The following is a 10,924-nucleotide window of genomic DNA, read 5'->3' as shown; positions in this document are numbered from 1 at the left end:
GTAAGGAATTGGCAAGGAATTGGCGCAATAAAATTGAAAAATGTAACGAAACTTTAGCAAACTTCAATGTATCATAGAAACGGCGATGAGATGATAAAAATTATAGGAAATAGTTAAAATCGATAGGCTAGGATTGTGATTAAGTATTAAAAGCAGGGTGGTTAGGAGTAGAGTGGTAGGCGAAGAGGCCAAAATCTACATTACGAGTCGCTAGCATATGTATCGCTAGCAGAACACAACAACAAAAGACGGCTACGGGGAGGTAGACCGGAAATAAACAAGCTTCTCACAACCGGAAACGAAAAGCCTTTTTATTTCGGTTGGCTGCGGCGTGGCTAGCATAGTTACTACCTACTCTCACCCTCGGTCGGAGTTTGATACTCCAGTCCGAGAGCTCGACACGGGTCCCATCGCCCTGCTGTGCTGGGAACACTGGCGGTGGAAAACCCGTCCATGCAGAAACCTAAATCGTTTATCACATTCATGCACGCACTAAACAACATCATAATCAACATGAATGCTATCGGTCAACCCGAATACTTGAACGACCAACGTCTCTTAAAGGACTTGGCCAATAAGATACTAGCAAATTTGAAAGAGAATTGGTATAAACACATCCTTGCTCAGAAACATAAGCAGGGCAGGACCAAGTTAAGAACAGTGGAAGATTTTGCCAATTGGCTGAAGCCCGAAGAAGAGTTAGCTATCATGTTGGCTGCCGATGATGCGAATAATGTGATAAGTTCACAAACGCGTCAACAAAATCAGCAACTGGCTAACCGTAATTTTAGACCTCAACCACGCCCACAATTTAATTCGAATCTATATTCGCAACCTAGAAGAGGTGCTATTTGTTTACTTTGTGGTCAAAACCACAGAACGCCAGAATGCTATCAATTTAAAAGCATGCCGATTGAAGGAAGGTGGGAAACAGTTAGGCGTATGGGTATATGCACTAACTGTTGCAACCAAACTAATCACGTTGCACAAAACTGCCTCCTGCCTCCTCAGTGTCGGCAATACGGATGCAGAGGAAGGCATCATAACTTATTACATAGAGCAAATCCTACCGGGCTAAGACAGGTTGAGAACGTCAACACGCATCATGGTTCCGATCTACCTGATTTGTTTTTTCAAATAATACCAGTAACGCTTCGGCATAACGAGCAGGAAGTTCATACGTTCGCCTTCATGGATACTGGATCATCCGTGAGCCTGATACATCGGGATCTGAAGGAGGAGTTACAAGTAAAAGGATCCCCCCGACCATTTTCTCTAGCGTGGACTAACGGCTCAATTCAGGATGAGCCTGATAGTCAAACCGTTTCCATTTCGATAAAAAATCAGGCTGGCAAATTTATAAACCTTGATGGTCTTAGAACCGTTGAGTCCATGGTATTGCCAAAACAAACAGTCAACGCGATTGAACTGAAAAGAAGGTACCAATATTTGAGAGGCATTGACTTGCCGAATTATCGTGATGGTACTCCGAAGATAATAATCGGATTACCGCATACGCACCTAATGTGTGCATTAAGAACAAGGGCTGGCCGCTCAGGCGGACCTATAGCTATTCAAACCCACTTGGGATGGGTGTTATTAGGGGCAAAAGGTTCGCATACTAAGCGAGCTAAATTATTTTCTATAATAGAATCGAAAAAGAAGCAGGCAGAGGTAGAAGCTAAGCAAAAGAAGACAGATGAAGAGATAAAAGGGAAACAGGAAGCGGATAAAGTAGCTGAAGAAAATGAAGAAGAAGAAGGTGAGAAAGTAGCTGGAGAAAGGGAAGAAGTTAAGAGAAATCAAGAAGAAGAAGAAGAAGTTGAGAAAGGACGAGAAGAAGAAGAAGTTAATATAAAGTAAGAAGAAGAAAAGGAAGAGAGAAAGGGGAAACAGAAAGATGGGAAAGTAGCTGGAGAAAGGGAAGAAGTTAACAGAAACCAAGAAGAAGAAGAAGAAGAAGAAGAAGTTAATAAAAAACAAGAAGGAGATAAGGAAGAAGTTAAGAGAAATCAAGAAGAAGAAGAAGAAGCTAAGAAAGGGCAAGAAGTTAAGAAAAGAAGGAAGTTAAGAAAGGACGAAGAAGAAGAAGTTGATAAAAAGCAAAAGGAAGAGGAAGAAGGAGTTAATAAAAAGCAAGGCGAAGAAGAAGTTAATAAAAGGCAAGAAGAAGAAGAAAAAGGAGAAACTAAAGAAGGTAAGAAAAGGCAAACGGAAGAAGAAGCTAAGAAAATGCAAGAAGAGGAAGAAGAAGCTGGAGAAAAGATAAGGGCTGAAGCAAAGGTCAAGAAGAAAAGGGCAGAAGAGGAAGCTAATAAGAAGCAGAGAGAAGAAAAAACCATGGCAAAAAATATGAAAGATTACTTATCAACGGAAGAATTTGGTTTCAAATTAGACTGCGCCCTACCAAAGTCCAAGGACGACGAAAGAGCGCTGCAGATCATGAAGGAAACCTTTAGAAAAAGGGAAAAGGGCTACGAGATAGGGCTACTGCGGAAGACGGAAGACATAAATTTGCCCGAAAGCTATGGCCAAGCTTTGAGACGATTACAAAGTTTGGAAAGAAAGCTGGCACAAGATGATATATTTAAAAAATGGTATCACGAGGACGATGAGCCTCCTACACCCAATCATTTCCTAATTGGATGTTCAGGAGAAGCGGAACCAACCCAGAATGAGGTATCGGAAGCCGAAGCATTAAAAACAGATTGGAAGAAAGCCCAATGGGTTGCTCGAAAAATACTGGTCTAGGTGGATAAAAGAATATCTGCCTCGATTAGTAAAACGCGAAAAATGGTTACAGCCAGTTAAAAAACTACGAGTTGGTGATATTGTAGCATTCCCGGACGAGCAGACACGCGGAAGGTGGTTAAAGGGAGTAATTACGCAGGCGCAAGAAGGCAAGGACGATCAGGTGCGTTCCGTAACGATAAGAGTAGGAAGATTGTTTATTAAAAGACCTGCGGTAAAGGTCGCACTGCTGGAAGTTCGCGCACCAGGAAAGGAAAAGGAAGGACATAATTCCGTCAGCTATTTTTTTGTAACACCTCTACGAGGAATTACGGGAGAGAGGATGTCGCTGACGGGAAATATGTCCTTTCAATAACCCGCTGTTCACTGTGTCCTTAGGAGAGAGCGTAGCTTATCTCTCGGTAATAAGAGAGTACGTAGCGGAGCTATAAGCCTACGCAAGAGGGTTCAGGGATTATAGGATAAAACAGGAGATCAGGATTATCGCTCTCTCGCGCCGCTTCTTGGTGAAGCGGCAAGTGAGAGGGAGCAAATCTGCGTGATTAGAGAACGGAAGAATGGATAAATGCGTGGCGCCAACTTCCTCGTAACATGCTTAACGCTCTCGCTAGCTTCCTAATGGGAAGCGAGAGGGACGGAAGTTAAGCGTCACTTCTTATCTCGCTTGCTGCGCAGGCTAAGATTTAGGAGTAAGGAATTGGCAAGGAATTGGCGCAATAAAATTGAAAAATGTAACGAAACTTTAGCAAACTTCAATGTATCATAGAAACGGCGATGAGATGATAAAAATTATAGGAAATAGTTAAAATCGATAGGCTAGGATTGTGATTAAGTATTAAAAGCAGGGTGGTTAGGAGTAGAGTGGTAGGCGAAGAGGCCAAAATCTACATTACGAGTCGCTAGCATATGTATCGCTAGCAGAACACAACAACAAAAGACGGCTACGGGGAGGTAGACCGGAAATAAACAAGCTTCTCACAACCGGAAACGAAAAGCCTTTTTATTTCGGTTGGCTGCGGCGTGGCTAGCATAGTTACTACCTACTCTCACCCTCGGTCGGAGTTTGATACTCCAGTCCGAGAGCTCGACACGGGTCCCATCGCCCTGCTGTGCTGGGAACACTGGCGGTGGAAAACCCGTCCATGCAGAAACCTAAATCGTTTATCACATTCATGCACGCACTAAACAACATCATAATCAACATGAATGCTATCGGTCAACCCGAATACTTGAACGACCAACGTCTCTTAAAGGACTTGGCCAATAAGATACTAGCAAATTTGAAAGAGAATTGGTATAAACACATCCTTGCTCAGAAACATAAGCAGGGCAGGACCAAGTTAAGAACAGTGGAAGATTTTGCCAATTGGCTGAAGCCCGAAGAAGAGTTAGCTATCATGTTGGCTGCCGATGATGCGAATAATGTGATAAGTTCACAAACGCGTCAACAAAATCAGCAACTGGCTAACCGTAATTTTAGACCTCAACCACGCCCACAATTTAATTCGAATCTATATTCGCAACCTAGAAGAGGTGCTATTTGTTTACTTTGTGGTCAAAACCACAGAACGCCAGAATGCTATCAATTTAAAAGCATGCCGATTGAAGGAAGGTGGGAAACAGTTAGGCGTATGGGTATATGCACTAACTGTTGCAACCAAACTAATCACGTTGCACAAAACTGCCTCCTGCCTCCTCAGTGTCGGCAATACGGATGCAGAGGAAGGCATCATAACTTATTACATAGAGCAAATCCTACCGGGCTAAGACAGGTTGAGAACGTCAACACGCATCATGGTTCCGATCTACCTGATTTGTTTTTTCAAATAATACCAGTAACGCTTCGGCATAACGAGCAGGAAGTTCATACGTTCGCCTTCATGGATACTGGATCATCCGTGAGCCTGATACATCGGGATCTGAAGGAGGAGTTACAAGTAAAAGGATCCCCCCGACCATTTTCTCTAGCGTGGACTAACGGCTCAATTCAGGATGAGCCTGATAGTCAAACCGTTTCCATTTCGATAAAAAATCAGGCTGGCAAATTTATAAACCTTGATGGTCTTAGAACCGTTGAGTCCATGGTATTGCCAAAACAAACAGTCAACGCGATTGAACTGAAAAGAAGGTACCAATATTTGAGAGGCATTGACTTGCCGAATTATCGTGATGGTACTCCGAAGATAATAATCGGATTACCGCATACGCACCTAATGTGTGCATTAAGAACAAGGGCTGGCCGCTCAGGCGGACCTATAGCTATTCAAACCCACTTGGGATGGGTGTTATTAGGGGCAAAAGGTTCGCATACTAAGCGAGCTAAATTATTTTCTATAATAGAATCGAAAAAGAAGCAGGCAGAGGTAGAAGCTAAGCAAAAGAAGACAGATGAAGAGATAAAAGGGAAACAGGAAGCGGATAAAGTAGCTGAAGAAAATGAAGAAGAAGAAGGTGAGAAAGTAGCTGGAGAAAGGGAAGAAGTTAAGAGAAATCAAGAAGAAGAAGAAGAAGTTGAGAAAGGACGAGAAGAAGAAGAAGTTAATATAAAGTAAGAAGAAGAAAAGGAAGAGAGAAAGGGGAAACAGAAAGATGGGAAAGTAGCTGGAGAAAGGGAAGAAGTTAACAGAAACCAAGAAGAAGAAGAAGAAGAAGAAGAAGAAGTTAATAAAAAAACAAGAAGAAGATAAGGAAGAAGTTAAAAGAAATCAAGAAGAAGAAGAAGTAGCTAAGAAAGGGCAAGAAGTTAAGAAAAGAAAGAAGTTAAGAAAGGACGAAGAAGAAGAAGTTGATAGAAAGCAAAAGGAAGAGGAAGAAGGAGTTAATAAAAAGCAAGGCGAAGAAGAAGTTAATAAAAGGCAAGAAGAAGAAGAAAAAGGAGAAACTAAGGAAGGTAAGAAAAGGCAAAAGGAAGAAGAAGCTAAGAAAATGCAAGAAGAGGAAGAAGAAGCTGGAGAAAAGATAAGGGCTGAAGCAAAGGTCAAGAAGAAAAGGGCAGAAGAGGAAGCTAATAAGAAGCAGAGAGAAGAAAAAACCATGGCAAAAAATATGAAAGATTACTTATCAACGGAAGAATTTGGTTTCAAATTAGACTGCGCCCTACCAAAGAGTCCAAGGACGAAGAAAGAGCGCTGCAGATCATGAAGGAAACCTTTAGAAAAAGGGAAAAGGGCTACGAGATAGGGCTACTGCGGAAGACGGAAGACATAAGTTTGCCCGAAAGCTATGGCCAAGCTTTGAGACGATTACAAAGTTTGGAAAGAAAGCTGGCACAAGATGATATATTTAGAAAAATGGTATCACGAGGACGATGAGCCTCCTACACCCAATCATTTCCTAATTGGATGTTCAGGAGAAGCGGAACCAACCCAGAATGAGGTATCGGAAGCCGAAGCATTAAAAACAGATTGGAAGAAAGCCCAATGGGTTGCTCGAAACATACTGGTCTAGGTGGATAAAAGAATATCTGCCTCGATTAGTAAAACGCGAAAAATGGTTACAGCCAGTTAAAAAACTACGAGTTGGTGATATTGTAGCATTCCCGGACGAGCAGACACGCGGAAGGTGGTTAAAGGGAGTAATTACGCAGGCGCAAGAAGGCAAGGACGATCAGGTGCATTCCGTAACGATAAGAGTAGGAAGATTGTTTATGAAAAGACCTGCGGTAAAGGTCGCACAGCTGGAAGTTCGCGCACCAGGAAAGGAAAAGGAAGGACATAATTCCGTCAGCTATTTTTTTGTAACACCTCTACGAGGAATTACGGGAGAGAGGATGTCGCTGACGGGAAATATGTCCTTTCAATAATCCGCTGTTCACTGTGTCCTTAGGAGAGAGCGTAGCTTATCTCTCGGTAATAAGAGAGTACGTAGCGGAGCTATAAGCCTACGCAAGAGGGTTCAGGGATTATAGGATAAAACAGGAGATCAGGATTATCGCTCTCTCGCGCCGCTTCTTAGTGAAGCGGCAAGTGAGAGGGAGCAAATCTGCGTGATTAGAGAACGGAAGAATGGATAAATGCGTGGCGCCAACTTCCTCGTAACATGCTTAACGCTCTCGCTAGCTTCCTAATGGGAAGCGAGAGGGACGGAAGTTAAGCGTCACTCCTTATCTCGCTTGCTGCGCAGGCTAAGATTTAGGAGTAAGGAATTGGCAAGGAATTGGCGCAATAAAATTGAAAAATGTAACGAAACTTTAGCAAACTTCAATGTATCATAGAAACGGCGATGAGATGATAAAAATTATAGGAAATAGTTAAAATTGATAGGCTAGGATTGTGATTAAGTATTAAAAGCAGGGTGGTTAGGAGTAGGGTGGTAGGCGAAGAGGCCAAAATCTACATTACGAGTCGCTAGCATATGTATCGCTAGCAGAACACAACAACAAAAGACGGCTACGGGGAGGTAGACCGGAAATAAACAAGCTTCTCACAACCGGAAACGAAAAGCCTTTTTATTTCGGTTGGCTGCGGCGTGGCTAGCATAGTTACTACCTACTCTCACCCTCGGTCGGAGTTTGATACTCCAGTCCGAGAGCTCGACACGGGTTTATCGCCCTGCTGTGCTGGGAACACTGGCGGTGGAAAACCCGTCCATGCAGAAACCTAAATCGTTTATCACATTCATGCACGCACTAAACAACATTATAATCAACATGAATGCTATCGGTCAACCCGAATACTTGAACGACCAACGTCTCTTAAAGGACTTGGCCAATAAGATACTAGCAAATTTGAAAGAGAATTGGTATAAACACATCCTTGCTCAGAAACATAAGGAGGGCAGGACCAAGTTAAGAACAGTGGAAGATTTTGCCAATTGGCTGAAGCCCGAAGAAGAGTTAGCTATCATGTTGGCTGCCGATGATGCGAATAATGTGATAAGTTCACAAACGCGTCAACAAAATCAGCAACTGGCTAACCGTAATTTTAGACCTCAACCACGCCCACAATTTAATTCGAATCTATATTCGCAACCTAGAACAGGTGCTATTTGTTTACTTCGTGGTCAAAACCACAGAACGCCAGAATGCTATCAATTTAAAAGCATGCGGATTGAAGGAAGGTGGGAAACGGTTGGGCGTAAAGGTATATGCACTAACTGTTGCAACCAAACTAATCACGTTGCACAAAACTGCTTCCTGCCTCCTCAGTGTCGGCAATACAGATGCAGAGGAAGGCATCATAACTTATTACATAGAGCAAATCCTACCGGGCTGAGACAGGTTGAGAACGTCAACACGCATCATGGTTCCGATCTACCTGATTTGTTTTTTCAAATAATACCAGTAACGCTTCGGCATAACGAGCAGGAAGTTCATACGTTCGCCTTCATGGATACTGGATCATCCGTTAGCCTGATACATCGGGATCTGAAGGAGGAGTTACAAGTGAAAGGATCCCCCCGACCATTTTCTCTAGCGTGGACTAACGGCTCAATTCAGGATGAGCCTGATAGTCAAACCGTTTCCATTTCGATAAAAAATCATGCAGGCAAATTTATAAACCTTTATGGTCTTAGAACCGTTGAGTCCATGGTATTGCCAAAACAAACAGTCAACGCGATTGAACTGAAAAGAAGGTACCAATATTTGAGAGGCATTGACTTGCCGAATTATCGTGATGGTACTCCGAAGATAATAATCGGATTACCGCATGCGCACCTAATGTGTGCATTAAGAACAAGGGCTGGCCGCTCAGGCGGACCTATAGCTATTCAAACCCACTTGGGATGGGTGTTATTAGGGGCAAAAGGTTCGCATACTAAGCGAGCTAAATTATTTTCTATAATAGAATCGAAGAAGAAGCAGGCAGAGGTAGAGGCTAAGCAAAAGAAGACAGATGAAGAGATAAAAGGGAAACAGGAAGAGGATAAAGTAGCTGAAGAAAATGAAGAAGAAGAAGAAGGTAAGAAAGTAGCTGGAGAAAAAGAAGAAGTTAAGAGAAATCAAGAAGAAGAAGAAGAAGTTGAGAAAAGGCGAAAAGAAGAAAAAGTTAATATAAAGCAAGAAGAAGAAAAGGAAGAAAGAAAGGGGAAACAGAAAGATGAGAAAGTAGCTGGAGAAAGGGAAGAAGTTAACAGAAAGCAAGAAGAAGAAGAATAAGAAGAATAAGAAGAAGAAGTTAATAAAAAACAAGAAGGAGATAAGGAAGAAGTTAAGAGAAATCAAGAAGAAGAAGAAGTAGCTAAGAAAGGGCAAGAAGTTAAGAAAAGAAGGAAGTTAAGAAAGGACGAAGAAGAAGAAGTTGATAGAAAGCAAAAGGAAGAGGAAGAAGGAGTTAATAAAAAGCAAGGCGAAGAAGAAGTTAATAAAAGGCAAGAAGAAGAAGAAAAAGGAGAAGTTAAGGAAGGTAAGAAAAGGCAAAAGGAAGAAGAAGCTAAGAAAATTCAAGAAGAGGAAGAAGAAGCTGGAGAAAAGATAAGGGCTGAAGCAAAGGTCAAGAAGAAAAGGGCAGAAGAGGAAGCTAATAAGAAGCAGAGAGAAGAAAAAACCATGGCAAAAAATATGAACGATTACTTATCAACGGAAGAATTTGGTTTCAAATTAGACTGCGCCCTACCAAAGTCCAAGGACGAAGAAAGAGCGCTGCAGATCATGAAGGAAACCTTTAGAAAAAGGGAAAAGGGCTACGAGATAGGGCTACTGCGGAAGACGGAAGACATAAGTTTGCCCGAAAGCTATGGCCAAGCTTTGAGACGATTACAAAGTTTGGAAAGAAAGCTGACACAAGATGATATATTTAAAAAAATGGTATCACGAGGACGATGAGCCTCCTACACCCAATCATTTCCTAATTGGATGTTCAGGAGAAGCGGAACCAACCCAGAATGAGGTATCGGAAGCCGAAGCATTAAAAACAGATTGGAAGAAAGCCCAATGGGTTGCTCGAAAAATACTGGTCTAGGTGGATAAAAGAATATCTGCCTCGATTAGTAAAACGCGAAAAATGGTTACAGCCAGTTAAAAAACTACGAGTTGGTGATATTGTAGCATTCCCGGACGAGCAGACACGCGGAAGGTGGTTAAAGGGAGTAATTACGCAGGCGCAAGAAGGCAAGGACGATCAGGTGCATTCCGTAACGATAAGAGTAGGAAGATTGTTTATTAAAAGACCTGCGGTAAAGGTCGCACAGCTGGAAGTTCGCGCACCAGGAAAGGAAGAGTAGGACATAATTCCGTCAGCTATTTTTTTGTAACACCTCTACGAGGAATTACGGGAGAGAGGATGTCGCTGACGGGAAATATGTCCTTTCAATAACCCGCTGTTCACTGTGTCCTTAGGAGAGAGCGTAGCTTATCTCTCGGTAATAAGAGAGTACGTAGCGGAGCTATAAGCCTACGCAAGAGGGTTCAGGGATTATAGGATAAAACAGGAGATCAGGATTATCGCTCTCTCGCGCCGCTTCTTAGTGAAGCGGCAAGTGAGAGGGAGCAAATCTGCGTGATTAGAGAACGGAAGAATGGATAAATGCGTGGCGCCAACTTCCTCGTAACATGCTTAACGCTCTCGCTAGCTTCCTAATGGGAAGCGAGAGGGACGGAAGTTAAGCGTCACTCCTTATCTCGCTTGCTGCGCAGGCTAAGATTTAGGAGTAAGGAATTGGCAAGGAATTGGCGCAATAAAATTGAAAAATGTAACGAAACTTTAGCAAACTTCAATGTATCATAGAAACGGCGATGAGATGATAAAAATTATAGGAAATAGTTAAAATTGATAGGCTAGGATTGTGATTAAGTATTAAAGGCAGGGTGGTTAGGAGTAGGGTGGTAGGCGAAGAGGCCAAAATCTACATTACGAGTCGCTAGCATATGTATCGCTAGCAGAACACAACAACAAAAGACGGCTACGGGGAGGTAGACCGGAAATAAACAAGCTTCTCACAACCGGAAACGAAAAGCCTTTTTATTTCGGTTGGCTGCGGCGTGGCTAGCATAGTTACTACCTACTCTCACCCTCGGTCGGAGTTTGATACTCCAGTCCGAGAGCTCGACACGGGTTTATCGCCCTGCTGTGCTGGGAACACTGGCGGTGGAAAACCCGTCCATGCAGAAACCTAAATCGTTTATCACATTCATGCACGCACTAAACAACATCATAATCAACATGAATGCTATCGGTCAACCCGAATACTTGAACGACCAACGTCTCTTAAAGGACTTGGCCAATAAGATACCAGC

The 10,924-nt window shown here is 42.6% G+C and overlaps 1 protein-coding gene across 1 annotated transcript; it reads left to right on the top strand.

Moving 5' to 3' along the window:
* Positions 1–4,631: 4,631 nt before the first annotated feature.
* Positions 4,632–9,472, top strand: LOC128309246 (uncharacterized; the record flags this gene model as incomplete). Its single annotated transcript, XM_053045618.1, has 2 exons — positions 4,632–5,114; positions 9,224–9,472. Coding segments are annotated over exons 1-2 (732 nt in total), but the record flags the coding sequence as incomplete, so codon positions are not given.
* Between the last annotated feature and the right edge of the window lie 1,452 nt (positions 9,473–10,924).

Source organism: Anopheles moucheti, unplaced genomic scaffold, assembly GCF_943734755.1.
Source record: "Anopheles moucheti unplaced genomic scaffold, idAnoMoucSN_F20_07 U1, whole genome shotgun sequence".
Classification (NCBI taxonomy): domain Eukaryota; kingdom Metazoa; phylum Arthropoda; class Insecta; order Diptera; family Culicidae; genus Anopheles; species Anopheles moucheti.
Note: the sequence above shows the minus strand (reverse complement) of the source record. Positions and strands in the feature narration are given on the sequence as shown.